General features: G+C 41.2%; 1 protein-coding gene across 1 annotated transcript; it reads right to left on the minus strand.

Moving 5' to 3' along the window:
* Window positions 1-137: 137 nt before the first annotated feature.
* Window positions 138-20,783, minus strand: blmh (bleomycin hydrolase). The gene is made up of 13 exons (XM_085380259.1): window positions 20,622-20,783; window positions 20,109-20,273; window positions 17,874-18,071; window positions 15,826-15,935; window positions 15,004-15,145; window positions 14,663-14,751; window positions 14,454-14,546; window positions 7,623-7,778; window positions 7,358-7,516; window positions 7,197-7,264; window positions 6,322-6,439; window positions 5,968-6,034; window positions 138-444 (listed from the first exon to the last, which is right to left on the minus strand). The coding sequence occupies exons 2-13, from the start codon at window positions 20,116-20,118 to the stop codon at window positions 296-298; spliced, it is 1,359 nt and encodes a 452-aa protein (XP_085236385.1). The 5' UTR covers window positions 20,119-20,273; window positions 20,622-20,783; the 3' UTR covers window positions 138-295.
* Between the last annotated feature and the right edge of the window lie 102 nt (window positions 20,784-20,885).

Raw genomic sequence — 20,885 nt, forward strand, 5'->3', positions numbered from 1 at the left:
ATGTACAATATTTGTCAGCAGCTAATCAACTAATTAAGTCCAGAGCTGAGATTGCAGATACATGCAGTGTGTAAGCAACAGAATAAACCTCCAGCAGTCTGAGAAAGAAAGAAAAAATAGACAAAAGACAAAGGCAGTCTGGTAAAAAAGAAAACAAAATCTTTATTATTTTTTCTAGAAGTACAGGCCGTTTTAGAAGGAGGTGTTGGGGAAATGTTGGAGAGGTAAAAGCAGCTGAGGAATAGGGCGGAGTCAAATTGACCAGAGGGTGGGGCTAAAACCTAGATTTCTCTAGCTATGCCAGGGATCCCATCGGGTCCCAGGCAGGAAGTACGATGGGATCCTGTTGCATCACTTCCAGGACATCATCGGTCAGGAACCTCTTGTCTACCACCACCTCGTAAACATACTCAGAGAACCAGTCATCCGTCATTATCAGGTAACCTACAGAGACAGAGGGAGACAAGAAGACATCAGGTCAGCTGCTTGGATTCTCCTTGTGATTCAAGTACTCAGCAGAAGACTGACTCTTTTCAATAAATTACCAAAACAAGGAACAAATGTCCGTCAGGTTCTGGTCAAGAATTAGATCAATATAATAGGTAAAGTTAAACCCTAGACCTAAACAATTTTCACATAGAAAAAGGCTTTAACTGTTTAAAATGGCAAAATTGTCTGTGAAACCAGACAACGAGAGTCACAGCACCCAAACTTCAGGTTTGAAATTCACTAGAAGGTTTGCATATTTTGTGGTAGAAACAGGTGTCTGAAAAGCAACAAACAAACAAACAAACAAACAAACAAACAAAAACCCACACACATAATGTATTTTAGAAAACCAAAGTATCTCAACACAAGCATGAAAACACATCTCAGGACTGATTTTGATCACTGGCATGAATCCCGTCTAGGTTTTTAAATACAGAAGTGAGGCCTATCGATTTTGGTCATCGTTATTAAGATGCTATGCAATTCTTTAGAATCAGTTTTCTTTGAAATCTAGATTTTTATGCTTTAAAAAAACAAAGATGTACAACTGCTTCCCATTATTGTCTATCGTCTCTTATACATTTGATGATGAGATCATTTCCACAGTTAAATTAACAATTTTGCCGTCCAGAATCTTCAGTCCTTCTGAGTCCAGTCCCATGTTGAAACATTTATCTTTCAGTATATCGATTTAATAGAAAATGAAGAATTCGGCCAAAACACAAACAATGAAAAATGTTTTTTTTCCATAAAGGAATATCATAAAAATAGGCCAACTCGTGCGTGGTAGAATGTTCCTTCAGCTCTTGTGTTTAGCACCAAAGGCGCCGGCTGAACACATCAGAAAGCTTTACAATGGCACGTTCATCCAGCTCCCAACATCTGTCAATAGCAGCAGCAGCTACACCCAGACCAAGCTGGATAAGAAGCCTACTCTCTCATTGAAATGGAAAACTTGCATGATAATGGAAATTGTTTAGCAGAACTCAGGAAATGAGGCCAGTTAGCATTATTTATCAACATCTCTTGTGCCAATATCACAATCTGATATAGACTTTAAAAAGATTTTTATGAATATGGGAACACACCAAATGTTTTAGTATAAAGTAGCTGCTGTAAAATTCTTCAAATACTAGCTTTTTCGGGGGTCCACTTATTTCCAAATAATTCTCACAGGTAGACAGCACTACACAGACTCATACAAAGCTTATTTTATTAATCTAGCGATAATGCGGTTATGCTTCTTTCATTGCAAGGGGAGGAGTAGAGAGGAAGAAGAATTCAACAGAATGGTCCAGCACACTTTGTTGATGCATGCATGTTTGAAATCCTGCTAAGTGCTCTTTAGTTTTAAACTATTGTTCAACAGGCAAAAGAGCTTTTTGCAGACACGAAGGACCCCCGCCCGTTATAGTTCACACTATCCCACCCTTCAGTACGGCATGCATTCTGCACTTTAGCTATCAGCTCTGCATGCACACCCTGATAAAACCAAACAATGTCTGCTTCCCTCTCCCTGTGTCCCTGTGTGCAGCCGTACAAGGTCAACATGAATGAGTTCAGATTCCTGTGAGTTTACCTTGAGCTTACACTGAAAGGATGCTGGAATAACCTGATCACTTTCTGGATGAGAATCTAGCCCCATACTGAAACGATTAATTAAAATCAAAGATGTCTGTGTGCGTCTTCCGCATAAATAAAAGAGGCTAGAAGCTCGGTGAAACCAGAGCAGCTCAGACCTAGCGCTGAACTGGCCCATATGGGAAGCTGGATTAGAACTGGAAACACTGAACTCAAAGTTCATTTACTTTTCTTTCCCCCCCCCTTCCTCATACCACCTTTTTGCTCCAGCTCTTCCTTTTTTCCTTCCCCCCCACCCTTTCTCGTGTGTTCGGAATTGAGCATCCCTCCAACTGTCAAGTTGACTTATCAAAGACGTCAGGGTAACCGCAAGAACGTGCACAGTTCAAAACAATGTATCGGGGTGGCGTGTGTGCTGTGTATCCGTGTTCTTCCAAGTACGCAAATCTCACATGGCATACTGCCTGGTTCTCACTGCAGTAACCATGTGTGTATTGATGTGAGCTTCCTGGAACCCGCGTGTTGGGTGGCATAGTGTGTGTGTGAATGTTGGGTGTTATTTGTTTTTTGGGATAGGCTGAGTGTCCTGTCTCAGACCAGATGGGTATAGTGTAAGCGAGCCACCTATTCAGCTATTCTGAAGTACGCAATCTGGCCCAGAGGATCTGTGATTTTAATCCATATTGCAAAAGAGAAAAGGTGATGTGACAATGATTTAGACATTTGAAAATAGCCATTTTTATCCCATTTTGCAAAATCTAACTACTGAAATAAACTGCAAAATGCCTAAAAGCATGACTAACACTATATACACCGTGTATTCGCTTTCATTTCATGGTTTATTTTTTAAAAACCAAACAAAACAGCTAGCCGTTTTCCTTATCAGCATGACTAATGCTGCATTTTGTCCTGCTAGCTGCCACATTTTTGAACATTTACAACTTTTTAACCTGACACAGTGGGTAAACACTTGTTACTTATTAGATTAATAATGATGTGAACGTCTGCCAATGACATTTACAACACTTAAAATAGCTGCTGTAGAAAAACCTACTTGAGGGTCACAAATGTACAGCCTTCTACACTCGACTTTCTGACCATCACGAGTTCACCACCTGAGTAATCACACTGCAGCTGTACCCATATTACTTGTAGCCATACAAGCCACGACGGCACAGCCTGCAATGACCGACCATTCAGAACTGTCATTTCTTCCAATGCATATTTCTATGGGTCGACTCAAAAGAGAGAAACTTTGGTGGTGAAATTGCAGAGCAGTGCACGAGTATAAATGTGTGCAGTGGAGTCAGCCACTTGTGTAGACTCAACAAGGTCATTTCAGCTTCTGTAGGTTTGCAGCATAAATTAATGATCAAGTGGAAAAGAATAAATGGATCAATGGATATTAAAATTATATTTATTTGTTTATTTATTTAAACACTTGGGCTCTTTCATAGTGTAAAAAGCAGTTTTATAAATTTAAAATGTTAGTTTCCTTTACAGGACTAAAGAGCAGATAACCGTTTGGGTGAAAATAACAAATCTACAGAATCCTTAAACCCATATTAAACTCTCAGCGATTGAGACAAAATATTACTCTTAAACGGTGTAAAAAGTTCGAGTTGTAAAGTGAGCAGAGTCATAACAACGTCTGTTTGAAGGATTAAAGATGGAGGAAACGGAAAGTTAAAACTCTCCTGAGAGATCCTTTTATGGTTAGAAGAAATATTAAAAGACTAAAGGGAGACATCAAGTCTTATAAATCTTACGAGCACTTTCTTTCTTGGCTTCCTTCTTTTGTTCACTATTCTTTAATTTCTTCAGTTCTTTGTCATTTTCCCCAAATTGCCTCCACATCTACTTCCCTTCTTTTCTCCCCTCAGCTTTTGTCAAACAAACATAGCCTCCAGATTACCCAGTGAACTCCACTTCTCAGACTTTTCTTTTCACAAGAAAAACTTTATTAATTTGGCTGTGGAGGGGCTGGGGGCCCTGGCCTCCCCTCATCTGCTGGTGTTTATGGAATAAGATATGCATGAAAAACACTTCATTTGACTGAGGGGTTTTCACATGTTTTCTCAACAGTCACTAAGGTTTGTGGGTTCAAGCAAATATTGAGAGTAAGTGTGCGTCTCGTTATGTGTACATCTTGTACTGTATGTCTGTGTGTGTGTGTCATGAGACGATCCACCACTGACCTTAAATACTCTCCCATCATTTGGAGTGGAAGCCTAAGCTCAGTAACAGGGCGGTAAGGCAGAGAAGATCAGAGGACGATTAGGAAAATAAATAAATAAAATAGTGGGCATAGCAACAGTCATCTGGGGCAGTGGTGTGGAGGACCTGTTGTGTTGGGAGGGCTGTTGCATAAAGGAAGCCAAACCTACTTAATGACAGACACCCTACAGTTTTCCATGACTGACTCAGGTTATCAAAATTAAATCTAATATGTGGTTTAAAAATAAAACAAAAAACAACTAGACCACTAAAAAATAAACCGTGGTTCAAAAGTTGAAATTCTTTGTACGCTTCTGGTGTGTTAGACAATCAAAAGGTCTCCATGTCAACAGCTGAGGACCAAAACACACTTTGAAACATTTCAGACCTTAGAGAGACGCATAGAAGCTATTTTTAACATTTACCTTTAGCTCTAATAACTTTATAAAGCACATTAAAATGTGCTTTATAATCACATGTGCTGGTATGGATATTTCATCCCATTTCCAATTGGATGCCTAACTGCTGGGCCTGTATTCAGCACTGTTGCCTCACAGCAAGAAAGTCCTGAGTTCAATTCCACCACTAGGCCAGCGTCTTTCTGTGTGGAGTTTGCATGTTCTCCCCATGTTTTGCATGGGCACTCTGGCTTCCTCACACAGTGCAAAGACATGCAGTTAGTGGCGTTATGTTAACTGGTAACTAAATTGGCCCACGGAGACTTTCTAACGCATTTTAGTCATGTGCTAGTGTGGATGCGGGCCGTTTTCAAATCTGTCCGGGCTACTGTGGACGTAGTCTGTGTCTATCTGGTATCCCTGCAACAGACTGGCAACCTGTCCAGGGTGTACCCTGCCTCTCACCCTACGACAGCTGGGATAGGTCACAGCCCCCCTAAGACTAATGGACATTAGTTATACATGGCACTATATATTAAAATGCATTAAAATTATGCTGGTGTTTGGAGATTTATGTAAAAAAAAAAATTATCTGAAAGATAAGTCAGCCTGCTGGATGTTTGAGCATAGTAAGTCTGTCCAAGGAGACTGTTCTCCACATTTGGCGAGTCAAATTCTGTATTATATGCGTTACTTAATATTAGTAGATACTGAGACAATAATGAGAAATTTCCTATGTTTGGGAAATTACTATTTTTGATAGCTGTGCCTGAGAAGCACACATACAGTCAAGCTAGCTTTAGCTGATAGTTTGGCCCCTAAATATTCAGCGCTGACCAACAAAGGGCCTGACATTCCTGACTCGAGTCCAAAGAGAAAGATTAAACTGTTGCCTGTGAGCTGTGTTGCTTTATCTAACATTCCTTATTTCCTCTGCTATAACCTGCCCTGCAGAAGTGCAGATATTTGCACACAATTATGAGACAGAAGCCAATAGCAGAAATTCCTTTTTTGAATAAGCATGCATAATCTGTGTCAAACTTAAGATCTGTAAATTTCATAACTCTTATTATTTTTATTTTTTTTAAATAAAGGCCCCCTGCGTTTCTGTTGTGGTGAAGAGGAACATAACCAATTACAAGTTCAAGACCCTGTTTTTAATTTAAGGAACACAAACAGGAAGATGACAGTTTAATCACCCGACCAGAGGCTGACATCTGACAATCAGCGTCACATCAAAGAAATCAGGCTTCTGCTCTGCAGCAAGAGGGTTTCGTGTTACCTTTGTTGCCACGGTCGTCACCCCAGGAGTTTTCCACCCTCCACTTTTCATAGCCTTCTTTTCCATCCTGAGAGACAGAAGGAGAACAAGAGACAATGGGAGATAACAGTGAGACAAGAGGAAAGAAAGTGTCCTGACAGCTGGGGTTACTTAAAAAGGGGGGAATTGACAGCACTACAAAAAAAAACTGCAGCGGATTAAAGCAGCGTAAACACACGGCAAGACTTTCATACAATAAACCTTGGGAAATTCTGAGTGTGTGTGTTCTCGCTGGACAGTTTGTATAAGTACTGCATGTACACACGAGTGTACCAAACAGTCACATACCTGTACTGCATGATTGTGTGAGTGTACCTTGTCTGTGACAGCGGTGAGAATCATTGCATGGGTCATGAGAGAGTCGCCATATATCAGTCTCTCTGCCTTTGAAAGGTTCTTCACTGAAACCCCAAACACAAGCTCATGGTTGAACCTGTATGAAATGCACAAAATCATGTGATAACTCCAGCTCCTCTACACACTTATGACAAGAAATGGTTTACTGCATTTGTGATTTGTCATGTTTTAACAATAATAAAATCTGTTTCTGACAGGAACAGTGGGAAGAGATGTAATGACCATAAAAAGCCACAAAACACGCTGCCTTCATAAGCTGGGATTTTGCAGCTAAAAAGGCAGCCCGCTGTTTCATTTCCACTTTGAGCATGTCTGTCTAGAAATGAGGCCACATTAAGCCTCAGCCTCATTCCAGTTATAATGTACTGTTACAAGAAGAGATCTGTGTGAAAGATGAGCTTCAGTGGAGATGAAACCAGACATTCGGCACCATGCTGGTTTGGTTCAGCGGGCAAATTTAAGCCTGGCGCCAGGAACTCAGACACAGATGCTGCTGCTGCTGCACCTGAAGGGCAAAGATGGGCACTTTTCCTGCGTGGGGAGACGGACACCTCAAAAAAGCAGATGCTGTCTGGTCCGGTCAAATGAAGATGTGGCACAGATAAAAATAGTTCCCTTTGTTGTTAAGGCTTTTTAAAGATACCTTTACCACAGTCAAGTGAACAAAACAGATTTTCCCGCTGTTCCTCTAATCCTTAAGTGTAAGAGAAGGGAGAAAAATCCAGTTTCTTTGTTTGGTATGCCAAAGTTTATCTTAAGATAAATCCCTACTTCAACACTTGTTGGAGATTTGTTCATATACTGTACACTGGACATCCTTCAGTTATACTCACACATTCATGTCATTAATGCCCAGCTTGCTGTGGAAATGTTTCCCAACGTCACAACCGAACCACACAGCCTAAGATGGGTGGAAAGAAAAAAAAAACCAAAACAATAATCACAGTTGTGCACACATCTGTGCCTGGAGTTGTGCCCACTTGTGCCAACGTACCTCTCCATCCTTTATGGACTCAGCTGCAGCTTTTTTCAGTAGCTGGATGGGCTGGTTGTTGTACAGAGTGCTGCGACCACCAACCATGTTACCCAAGAACTCAACACTGTACAGCTTTCCATAAGGATTCTGGGGTCGAGGGTCATTTACAAGGCAGACCTGGGGATAGAGGAAATAACCACACAAGATCAGAGTTTCTACAGCTACACAAAGACCATAGAAACCTACAGGCTCTCCATCTGTGGTGTCCAAGGGGGTCACTTACTTTGTCCTGAATGTTGTATAGGGGTTTCACATGCTTCCTGTAGAACTCCTGAGGAGTGAGCGGTCCCATGCGATTGAAGTTCTTATCCTTGTCCCTGTACTCCCAACAGATGGTCTCAGGAGGGCTGCCTAGACAAACACTGGCCACTCGGAAAACCTGCACAGCACAAAGACAGTTTAGATAAAGGTTTGGCTTTAAAGTCTATTTAGCATTTGTAGACAGTTTAAAGCAAACATGGCACATTTCAGCAAACTCTACATTTTAATAAGGCAAGCAGAGATTCCTACCAATTCACCTCAACTACAGAGACGGAGGGAGCCACCGCTTTCACTTGAGCCTGTATATTCAATATTCCTAATTTGCAAACATCTGTTGTCCATCCCTGCATACCCTTGATGAGTACCAAGACCTCTTCCAATTATCCCTGCATTTTCCCACTGCTGCGCTTCCATTCTTTTCCATTTGCAGCACACACACCCCTTTGCCCTTGCGCCATGTGCGTCTTCCTTCAGTGCAGAAGTTCAGAGTGAGTTCTTGTGGGCTAAATCAGGTTGTTTGGACTGGGCCGTCTGTCAATCTGGCCCTCCTAACCCCTGATATAGCTATCTCTGGAATTTCCCCCTTAAGCTTTTCAATACTCCCATCCTCTGTTCTTTTCCCAAGACTGAGCACATACTTTTCCTATGAAATATGATTAATACGGGACTGAGAAATTAATCATTGTATCGAGACCATTATTCGCCGCAGATAAAAAGAGGGCCACTAGACAGTGACACATTGCCTTGGCAATGTATCGCTTCAGTGTGTGTGTTAAAGGACTAAAGGAAACCTAGCTCCTGTGGCAGCGCTTTCCTGACCTTTACACACATTTTAAATATCCCATTATATAAAGTAGAATGTAGGAGCCCCACTCCAGAAATGGTCACATAGTGGAAAAAAGGCATAAATTCAGGCCAGTCTTAAACAAACAAACCAATCCCCTCTTTGTTACAGAAATGTGTAAAGTCACAAAAATACAGACACACACAAAAATACACACTTGCGCTGAGTCAACAAAAGCATCTGCTTAAGCTCCCCACACCTCCGAACTACCCAATTCAGCCACTTTATTTAGACTGCTCTGTGGGCAGGAGGACACACCAGGGTGTCCATCCACTCGCTAGGTCTTAAAAAACACCCGTCGGGCTCTACTCCCTTTTCCTCCGGTTCCTGCATTTAATCTCTCCTGACAAATTGAAACATTTCCACTTGCTTTACAGTTTTCTTCTTTCTGATGCCCTGACACATACAGCAAGTGTCGCCCTTAACACCAGCCTTGTACATTCTCATCGGACCTGGCAATGCAAGTAAAGCGACTGTGAGGAGAGGAGACCTTAGTCAAGAGAATAAACAGCGACAATGACATGAGAACAGGATCAATATAGAAACACCTGCTGCCTCAGTGACTGACATGCATGAGTGATGGGGAAAGAGGGACAGGTGGGGGGGATACAGAATAGCAAGTTTGCAAAATATTGGGCTCTCTCTTTCACATCTCAATGTAATGTGTCTGATTTGATAATGTCAGAGTAGGTTTGAAATTAATTTCCACAACTCCAAGTTGCAAGCTTTTTCTAATTTGACTCTCAGAAACCACTTCAGTGAGTTAAACTGTCTAAAGATTTGTAAATTCCTATTTTGAGACAGTTTACAATGATCCGAGCCAAAGCCCCTCGATTCTTTCCTAAACCCAACATGCGTTGTTCATAAAAATCTGCAGGGCTCCATCCGTGTTTAGATTCTAACTTCAACAGCCATGTCATTCATATCTTAATATTCTAAACATCTGAACTGTTAACAGGTTTCAGGAACCAGCTGTTGTAAGTGATTATGATGGAGTTTGTCAACATGCGGCTTTCTTTTCAGCTCAGTCTGTAGCGGAAGACCCACCTCAGGTCTGTCTCCATTCTGTGACATAGTGAGTTTGCATGTCTTGGTACAAACAATGAGCCGAATGCACGCTATTGGGGCTAACCCTGGCTAATGCTTGATAGCATCTGCGCTCCAGTGTTGAAGACACTGGCCCGAGTTGGCTCGAATTAGTAAAACGTACACAAAAGCTGAAAGAAGTGATTAAAAAGCAATTTACACATTTAATATCATTGCAGTTTAAGAATAATTCACAAAAGTTGGTACAAAAACCACAAAAAATTAATTTAGCCGTCAATACTTCCACATTTGTAACATGCTATAGCAACAGATTTAACTTGCAATCCTTGTTTCTGCTTTAAAAACAAACTGAGCGGTTTCTGTCATATCAGGCCTGCTTTCAGAACAAAATGAATGAGTGTGCATCAGAAATTAGTGAGAGTGATCAGCTTTACTGGTGCTAATCCGTATCCCTATTCTAATGGTCATTGAATAGAAACCATGTCTTTATGGATATACATTTACATCCAAGTGTCAAATCTCTTCGTTAACAATACAGAGGAGGGCGTCAAAAGTCATCTTTATGGAGTAAAGGGTTAAAACATACATTTGATGGTTGAAAATGTTCTTGGATTGGCACAATTTGCCGAATTGAGGAAAACCATGCACCTCGTTGTTACTCTGACATAAATTTATAACCATTGTCTAGAAGCTGGACTTGTGAGTGTAAGCAAATGACACCATGCAAACAGTTTGGATAAAAATGAGTGAGGTTTTGATTAAACTTCCATGTTTTGTAAACATGCAACACATGTGGGCATTGTTAAATTCCTGCAATTGTGCATGAAAAAAAAAAATTCAAGAAATGTGGGTGGACAACTCTAAAGTGGCTATTCTGAGGCTGCAACGACTGCAGCCGGTAACAAAGACATATGTAGGAACCCACCCACATCGAACAACAAATCAACTGAGCCAACAGCCTGCAGCGCAGGGTGTGTGAGCTGTGGTAAGAGGGTTCCTCTGCGAGTTGATGGCTGTCTCGTAAATTAGACTTGTCTTAAGAATCTCTCTCTGTATTCAGAGCCAAGAGCAGAGCCGCACATGGTGTTTCTGATTCCATGACGCAATGGAGCATGGAAAGGGTACGGTGGTGGCGTGAGGAATACCATCTGTGTATGTTTCATGTGTGTGAAGTGCTGCATGTGCATGTATAGTTTCCAGTGATTGTGCCTTTGTACTGTCTACTTGTCCACACAAGTGACAGAAGAGAAACCCCGATGCACATCTGAGAGAGCATGAAAGAAGAAGGCTGCCTCAACAACGCATGTATGGACACAGGAATCCTAGCAGCAATAACGACAAACTGTCAGCGCACAGTGGTGATTTGAACGCCGTTTCTGCAGGTGCATTATGAAGTGGGTTAAGGCTCTTTTGCCAAGGTTCTTAAATAAATGTTATGTGGTTTGAGTCAATGTGCCTGAGCAGTGTTAACACGCACACACAAGACTTGATTCTTCACACGCAAAGAGATTCATTCAAATCAAGCACACCCCAGGTACAGTAAGTGGAAGCAGAAGCAGCGACCCAGGGTTTCTGTCACGGGACTGTGTGTGGGGCTTGGTGATGAAGACCAGGGCACAAGCGCAGCTGCCACGTTTGGCGGGTGGACAGCATCACTTCCACATGCACCCAAGTAGGACTGGCACTTTAATCCTGAGAAACACGTGTGCACACATGGATGTAAATCCACATGAACATGCAGCAGTAACACTGTGTTTTCAGACAGAAGTCTGGAGGTACACAGGGTTCTTGTGTCCACAAACACTGTTTTGGTTCTAAACGAGATGAAATAAACAGTGAATTTTTAATCTTAAACACAGGTTTCTTAAAGCCTGCCTGTCCTGCATGAACTTGGGCTCACTATTGGCTTGGATGGTGGTATTGTGAACTGGCTGCAAAGCCTCTGGTAAAATGTCTGTCATTGAAGGTTTGACATCTTGATCCTAATTTACAGAGTTACTATTTAGGAATGTTGTTAAAGCTACAGCAACATGGGGATGAGGCCAATCCCAGCTGTCACGAGGCAGAGGCAGGGTAGACCCTTGACAGGGTGCCAATCTGTCCCAGGGCTAATGGTGAATGGACTGTAGGACAAGCCAGAGTACTCTGAGAGAACCCATGGACAACATGCCCTCATACCTACATACAGAAAGGCCTCAGCCAGGTGGCGGATACGAACCCAGGACCTTCTTTCTGCGAGTGCTAACCCATGTGCTGACCCAATGACGTTAAAAGTTATTAGTTGACTAATCGTTTAAACATAATCAATGAACTGGACACGTGGATGGATGGATAGATATAAGAATCATTATACAATTTCGTCTGATAAGCAATAAATAAATAAAAAGACACCTCAACACTTCAAGTAAACCATCCAAACAAATGTCTGTTATGATGGTGAAAGCAAAACTCATTACTAATCTCAGCAAACCATGGAGAAGACTTATGATCAAATACAGAAACTATGGTATAACCCCATTCACAGAATAAAAGTTTAAAGAAATTTAACATTTATTCCCTTATTGCATTTGCTGGGAGCATCCCATTATGAACTGCGATCAGAATAATTTGGTTCCATTTTGTAAAAAATAAATAAAAAGAAATGAGTGCGGTGCCTCACAAAACAAAACACTTCCAGGTGTACATACAAACATGCTGACAAACCTCTGTCCTCCCACCCGGTCCTCCATCTTTACTCTTGCACAGCATGTGTTGGTGGATGTACATGTCTTTGTGTTGATGGCTGGGCATCCACCGAGCGACTGTTTAAACAAGCAAACAGCCAGCAGCACAAAACGACCTAACAGCTGACAACAAAAGCTGCTTAACCGGACCCAATTGTCTCAACGGAAGCTTGACTGATTGATCGATTAACCCACCCACATACACAAGAGCCGTGAATAAAGCTTCACACCAACATAGTGCAACTTGCCCAGTGTTCAGAAAGCACACACGCAAGCACACTGTGTACCACATGTAGTCCCCCTTAAACACGTGTTATGCTCATGACGTGTTGCATGTGTTTGTTTACATGTGCCTGCACACCTTTTATTGTATTGTCTCTTTGAGGTAAACCAGCATCACTGTCCAGCATTAGACGTCGGACTGTTCCATAAACAAGATCACTATCAGCAACTTTGTCACATGAGAGGTAGTGTGCAGGTGAATGGACACAAACACAAAATGTAGGTCAAAACACTGTCTGCACATTAGAGAGAAAAAAAAAAAAAAAAAGAAAAAAAAAAAAGGCCCAAGATGCATTTACTGCCTTTACAAAAAGTCAAACGTGAATGAGCACTGTAAGAAAAACAAAAGTCATCATGCATCGGCAGACAAATGCCAACATTTGTCTGGTTCTATTTAAAGGAAACCTTTCCTTAATCATTTATAAACAAGATGTTGTCAGTGTTATGAGCCTGGAGCCAACAGAAATGCATTTGTTTTTGTTTACTTTTTTTAAACATACAGCAGCGGTCTCCAACCTTTTTGGCGCCACGGACCGGTTTATGCCCGACAATATTTTCACGAACCGGCCTTTAAAGTGTCGCGGATAAATACAACAAAATAAAATTAGTAAAATTAGAAGATTTATTCATAACACACGTGAAAAGACCCAGGAAAACCGAGTTAACGATAAAAACGATAACAAAATAACGCTGAAAACCGATTAAAAACCATACATTTCACACCTGAGCCTCAACTCTCGCGGCCCGGTACCAAACGACTCACGGACCGGTACCGGTCCGAGGCCCGGGGGTTGGGGACCGCTGACAGAGTATTGTGTTCTCCCTTTACCTTGTCTGCAAATGCATGTCTCTGCAACGTGCACTGATGTTTAACTATAGCGCTGGGATATTATAAATGCATTTCTATAAAACCAATTATTTATCATTGGAATTTAAAAATCTCAAATTCTCTTATTGGACTTGGGAAATTTTGATACCTACATACTAGATGTCACAAACTGGAACTATTGCTTTGTAATAAATTAAAAGTTGCTGACAACTTCATATAGAAATTGAACACATCACCAGGTAATGTTTAATCTAACAATAATTGTTCATAGACACACTGAATACATATAGCCTGCTCTGAGCATCTCAGTTATGTATTATTTGACAGCTCCCTCTTCTGGTAAAAGTGGAACAATGTTACAAGAGCTGCACATTTTCCATTCGCTTTCGACACTTCTGTGTCTCTGCAGGTCTTACTTCCCGTTTCTAAAACTACAACAGAACTACCAACTTCTGCTCTCTTTTACACCCTTCTGCTTTTATTTCCACTGCTGCAGCCATCAAATCTGTCCACCTGTCACAACTCTGATCAACTAAAGATGAGAACCCCCTCAAACCCATGTCTTTAAATCTGCTGATGAATGAAGCTTGATCAATTAATAAGAAGAAATAACACTGAGTGAAAAGAAAAAATTAGAGCTGTAGACTGGAACCGGAGCTTACACACAACTCGTCAGTAAAATGTACCTGAGAACTCACAATGGCTTTTCACACACTCTTCTATTGGTTAACCATTTGTATTTTTTATTTTTACCTGAAAAATTATTTTTGGAGGTATTGGGGTAGCTGAGAGGGTATATGACGCTGCCACCTAGCAAAGAGCCTGGGCATTCAGCCAGGTGAACTCAGCCCTTAGAGTTCCTGAATTTTTGGGAAGTAGCACACTTTGAGGAACGAAGGAACTTCTGAATAAACGTGGGACCTCTAGAGCAGTTGCCTGGCTCTAGAGGTCCCACGTTTATTCAGAAGTTCCTTCGTTCAAGCACAAACTGTGATCCTATAAAAGTTTGCAGTGCTCTGAGAAAAACACAAGCAAACAAAGAAACTGCACATGCGATTTCAGTCTCACCTCCTCTATCATGCTGTCCATAGCTTCAGACAGTTCGCCTTTACTGGCATCGCTGGCCACCATGTTCCTCAGTCTTAGGCAGTATTCTCTCAGCTGCAACACATCATGAGGTAAACAGTCAGGATGGGCTCATTGGCATTATGAGACTTCTAGCTGGACACATATGTGAGCTCCGTTTGCTTTGAACTGAAGGAAGTGTGCAAAAGTACCTTATGATTGAGGATGTCATTCATTCTGCGTGAGGCCTCTGAGCTGTGTGACTCTGGGAAGCATTTCTTTGGAATGACGCCATACTTCTCTGTAGACAGCACAACATTAAAAAAACTTAATTAAATAATAAAAATAATATTATTTTTAAGACAATAACAGGCCAGAGATTTTAAATCCAATGAAGCTCACTTTCCAGTATGAAATTAACTGGGGATCACTATTCTAGTTAATTTTATATATTAAAATTAATATATTATTTTTAACCTATTCAATGTTAAGTTCATTGAACAGGTTATTCAATGAACTTAACATGAACCACTGTGCAATGATAAGAACTAACCAATGAGATTGACCAGCATGTCCCACTGCCCTCCATCATTTGTTGGATTGGAGAGAAGAAACTGGACCAGGCGTCCATCCACTGGCTCCTTCCTCTGTGCCGTCTCCACACAGGCTTGAAGGAAGTAGTAACAACGCTCGATCTGAGAGATAACAACAAAAACAGAGACTGTCAAAGTAGACAGTCGACCACATGAGACTTGAAACAAAACCAAAGAAGAAGAAAAAAAAAGGTACCAGAGAGGCATCGTTCAGCTATCATTAGACTTATTACATATTTAAAGAGCTACTGTCATCAACTGTAATTTGTTAAAATTAGTTTTCATTTAAGACTTTATTGAAATTAGTTAAAAATCTAATGCAATAGCTGATAACTTAAGGAGAGTTTTACTGTTTCTTTGTTTACTACTAATACCACAGTAGCTGAAGCTCCCATATCTGGCACCTGCCACAAAGAAGGGGTGTGTTTATGATGGGCCTGCTAAAAATACACACAGTTTAAAAGAGAGAGATGACGGCATTTAAAAAAAAAAAAAAAAAATCAACAAGGAGTCACCGTGACGTTGGTCCGGGTGGAGCACTGACAACAACGCACAAAAGGGGGTTTTAGGTGGGACAATGACTGTATAGTAGAAAAGGTGCAGCATAATAACACCACACCAGTGGCACATGCATGCACACGCAGTGTCCCAACTCCAAAACAACAAAAACCATCCATTTACCAGAATGTTACATCACCGAAATGTACCAAAATAATAATAATAGTAAAGGAGTGAAAAAGCCCACAACCATAACCAATATGTGGTGTTACTGTGTGTCTTACCTTGTCCCAGAAAAATAGATAGGACTGACTAAACTCAAACTCTTCTATGTTAAACTTTTTCATGAAGGGCAGTCGCATGACGTTGAGGCACGAGAAGATCCAACATCTCCCTAGTGATTAAGAGAAAACAGATTTAGAAATATGCAGGTTAGTAAAGGCTTAATGCGCAAACAGCAATATAAAGCCATCCTTGTGCGCTTGTGATGATAACAAGTATCACAAAAACCCTGAAAGACTAGGATCGCTTGTTTAATTAGATCCCTTCCCTTCAATGAATAACAGGGCTGTAGTGGACCAGGATTTCTGCAGCTGAGACCGATTGGGTGGTTCATTAATTAATAATTGGGTGGAAATTTAAGGTTTTCAATTTGCTGAATGCTGAAATTAAAGGGCAGCAATGGCTGTCAACAGGGGCTGATACACGGCTTCATCCGTTTCTAAACAGCAGCCTTCTCTTTTAATGTGGCTTTAATTTCTTTCTTATTTAATCTATTTTTGAGGCAAGACTAACTTTGGTAGCCCACACCATCCCCACCAACACATGAGTCATTCCAGCTGGATCTCTCATGAAGGCTGTGAGGTGCTGAAATCCACATAGTAGAACAAGCCAACCCAAAGATGTGTCAGCTGACCCACCAGAGGTTAATGCCAAACTGTGCAAGTGAAACATGCTAAAAAGGGGAAAATAAACTTGTTATTTCAGTGAGAAAAATATGTAAACACAATGCAAATTTTACATTTCATGCAAAAACTATAAATTATGACAGAAGCTCTGAAAGAGGGAGTGTGGCGTACTTTACATACATGCAGAGAAACCACAGCAATGATTAATATACAGTATATATTCCACATTACACACTCCCTCTGACAATATAAGGAAATAAAAAGTAATGCTGCTTCCAGTCCAGCTAAACGACAGGTCAAACCCTCTTCTTTCATCTGCCCCCTTTAGAGGTTGCCATAGAAAATCTGTTTTTTATCTGAGTAAATATCACAGATAATTGTGTCACAATACACCGATACCGTAAAGAATCAGCTGTAATGTTTTGACTATTACAGAATCACTGTGTAATCATAGCATTATTATTATCATCGGCTACGTATTACTGTCATATCTTGAGTTAAGACTGTGATTCCCACTCCTGGCAATAATTAATCAAATATCCAGCCATGTCTATTCATCGTTTGTCATGTACAACTGCAATCAAATTATATGTTAGGAAAAATAAAGTGTTATTTGCTTCAGAAATGACATCACTAACCGGTGTGCGCCAACTGTCAACGGTTTGAACTGTAAAATGTTGCTGTGAGGACAAATATACAACATTACTAAATTCAGTGTGTTAGCAGCTGTTTGGGTTGACTGACAGGTACAGAATAATACACCCAAATGCAAATGTAGAAATGATCCACGTCGTTCTTGATATTAAAAATAAACACATAAAACAAACTGTTTTAAGTTACTGCTAAATATTTTGCACATAGAAGTTTATTTATCACCATCAAACAAGGTGTAAACATTTTGAGCATCTATGACTGGCGGCGGATTCAAAGATGACAATGAAAACTAAAAATGGGAATGATTTCTAAATGAAACAGACAATAAGTGGCACCCCGACACATAAAGAAGAGCATAAAGCATCAGGCGGCCCCTGGCTGATCATTGACTAGTTTTGGATAAATGGCACATGGGTGGCACAGGGGTGCCGTAGTTAGCACCTCATAACTCCCGCCATTTTTTGCTATGAGGACGGGGTTCTTCAGCAAACACTCTAAAGCTTTCCAGGCTAATGAGTTCCTTAATGATATAAATCAAAACTGATTTCTGAACAACCCTAATTTCAAAAATCACTTTTGGCATCGACCTGGCACTGTGAAGGGCACGTGGCTGGAAACTTGAATCCTTTTGGGCGATGGCCAGTCCCCCCTGAAACATGGCATTTCAGGAACACCTTACCCAAGCCATTCAGCCCTGCTAATACAAACACTTTAAACATGCATCTTGTGCAGAGTACATGTGTATGCAACTGTATTACATCATGTCCTACCTGAGTTTTTCTGGTTGGTGATGGGCTTGCCCTCTGTGGGGATAGAGTGCTGGAAGATGTGCACAGTATCCTGTACAGTCTGCCGGTGAAGACAAACCTCCAACGGGTCGATGCAGGTTGACACATTCTGGGCCAGCAGATAACGCGGCTCAGACCGCATCCGCTTAACAAAGGTTGCTACCTTCTCTTGACTCAAACCTTTAGGAACAAGAAGTGGGAAACAGGGAGTGTGATGGGGAAGAGGAAAAAAATAGGAAGGGATGGAGAGGGAGGACAACTAAAGTTAGCACATTATAGAAAAGCTAATATGGCTAGACATTCAGACAGATTGTCTGCATCCAAAAGTGGAATTTCCTACCGCTCCAATTCCCATGACTCAACTGTGCGGTTTAAACATGCACACTTCCCACTTAAGAGCTATCTTTTGAGTACTCATGCACTCAGATGTCAGAAAGATGCCTCTAATACCAGATCGATAGTCATAAACTAAGACCATATGCTTTATTGAACATAACCGCCTGGTGCTTCACTTCTTTTTTCCACAGTCCACACAGAGGTTACATTGAAATCTATAAAAGGTACCCTATACGATTAAGATTAGCCCTCTGATAAAGAATAAAGAATATTCTGGGTACATGGAGAGGCAGTACCAGCAAAAGAGGACTAAAATGAAGAAAGCTTTGTAGTAGCACTACTACAAGTTGCCCCAGGGAGCTGAGGGCTGGTCAGAGCTGGCTGCTGGGATCACTCATCTGGCTCCATCTGTGAGAGGAATGCACTGGAAAGCCCGTCCAGTCCCACTGGATGTGGGTAAGAAGGGGTGTGCGTGTGCACACATACAGAATCAAACTGGCACTAGTGTGTGTGTGTGTTTTATTCCGTCAAATAACAGCATAGAGCAATTAAACATTGAGAGGGACATTGCCTAGTCATGCATGCTGCCTCGAGTTCAAATCTCTTGCTCAGCTGCATTCTGTTATTTTCCATCAACACAAAGCTCAAATGCACTGACCATTGCAGATTAGGACAGTGTCAAATCTCATTAGCTGCTGCGTTATCAAAAAAAGAAAAATGGGAGAAAAAAAAATGTAGAAGCCAGCCTAAGGCAAAGAGTATTCTGGGAGTGCGGCCTCAGTCATGTGTCAGCGCAACACGGTTTTCCTTAAGCCACAACAGCTAAAAGTTATGACACTGATCAGTATGGATAGATGAGGAGGACATGTGTCAAAGGGTCAGCATGTAATAGTAAAAGCCAGCATCTTATTTAAATAGATATCTGGTAGGAGTGTGTGCACGTGTGTGTGAAGAAACGGGAAAGACTCAGCCCAAACAAAGTTAGTTGGCCAGGCTTTTAGCCAACAACTGAGTGCATGAATGGTGAGGACAGAGATCAGGGTGGCTTTCTATGGAAAGGGGCCAAGCACAGGCAGCCAGGGTGACTTGCAAATTTACACACCAGTGCTCTTACAGCTGGCTTTACATTAGCCAAGCACTTTATTATCACTGCTCCATAGAGCTGGAATACAGACTTTTAAAAAAAGGAAACAGGCTTAGGAGGTGGTCATTGTTGCTGTCAGCTTCACAATAAAAAAAAAAGACAATATTGAAATTCTTAATGTTTTTAATTTGTTTAATTTCAACGTATTTTTTATTGTTAAATGTTGCTGTGTAAATCAGGGCAGCTGGCTAACACAGACCTTAGGTTCAAGTTCAAAAGTCAACCTTTGCCCATGAGCATAAAAAGAGTTGTAAAACAAAGTAGGGAGTATTCCTCGGCTGATTGGGGTGGTTATTGAGATCTACTGAAAAATAAATGAAACTATTCTCTTTTCTGGTAAAAAGCAGGGTTCCCCAAACAGAACTCTCACTTCCATGAATGGCCACGACTTTAAAGAGTCACTGTGGCATTTCCAAGACGAGCTAGCTACTCTCTGGCTAATAAATCCCGTTCCTGGAAAGAGTTCCTGACGCCTGAGCAGAGGAGCAAGATTAATGTATTTAAGATTGTGATGTTGGCACCGTGCTGACAACCCCATAACCCGTCGGGGGGTGAACTGCCAACCTAGCTCACAGAGGGATGGACGGCATAAAGTCGTGCTAGCAGGCTGGCATGCTAACGCAGTGAATGCTAACGGGTTAGCTCGGTCAGCTGTCATTCTCCTGCAACCAAATGCAAGCTCCACTCATCCAGGCAGCCACAAACACTGAGAGGGGACACAGTGACATTTAACCTACCAGTTTCCATGTTGCCGAGAAGCTTGAGGAGCGTCAACTGTTGTCCAGGAAAGTCGCCGGCTCTTTGTTTATCTCACCGACAGTCTGTCAGTGTGACCACGGGGTGCGCTCGTTTATGGACTCCTGGCTAAGTCTTTGACGTGGCGGCTGGGCGGGGTTTGAAAACTGCAGACAACATTAGCTCATGAAGACGATTCACATACTTTATAAGGGCACAGTCCCTTTCCCTGCTCACATTTACATCTCTACTGCACGCATTTTACTCTTTATTTATTCAAGAATATAAAATCTAACTTAGTTTAGTGTAGTTCTACTCAAAATTTAGCTTAAAATTAAAAAGCTGTTATCTGTAACAAAGTAAGGAAATAAAACAAATATTTTTACACTGTTTTCCTAATTAGTCAACATTTCCTGCTAGTAGCTTACAAAGGAGTAATTGTTCAGTGTGAACACTTTTTGCCCATGTATGCAAATCATGTTACAGAGAAAGGGACAACATTAGATATACTCAACTTTAGCCAGCATTTTCAGCCTCTGTGGGTTTCTCAGCTAAATCGCATGAATAATAACCTCAGCTATAAATGCAGGCAAAATTAAACTAAAGTAATAACGCTCACTACTGGCGTCTGTAGTTTTTTTTTTTTTTTAGTTTCTTTCCAAAAGGAAGCATCCTTCTCACTTCCTCTGTATTTCCTGCACAGCACTGTGGAAGATAAACAAGCGCTCCCAAAAGTTAAAACTGAAAGATTTATCGCATACGAAACGTCCGGTTTTCAA

The sequence above is a fragment of the Rhamphochromis longiceps genome, linkage group LG14 (assembly GCF_057381845.1).
Source record: "Rhamphochromis longiceps isolate RC_006_pf linkage group LG14, R_longiceps_female_GT1.1, whole genome shotgun sequence".
In the NCBI taxonomy this organism is placed as follows: domain Eukaryota; kingdom Metazoa; phylum Chordata; class Actinopteri; order Cichliformes; family Cichlidae; genus Rhamphochromis; species Rhamphochromis longiceps.

Coding starts and splice junctions, on each gene's coding strand:
- blmh (XM_085380259.1), bottom strand. Junction 6,440..7,196: donor GGCATTAATGACATGAATGT/GTGAGTATAACT, acceptor CATTTCATACAG/GTTCAACCATGAGCTTGTGT. Junction 6,035..6,321: donor TCACCGCTGTCACAGACAAG/GTACACTCACAC, acceptor TCTGTCTCTCAG/GATGGAAAAGAAGGCTATGA.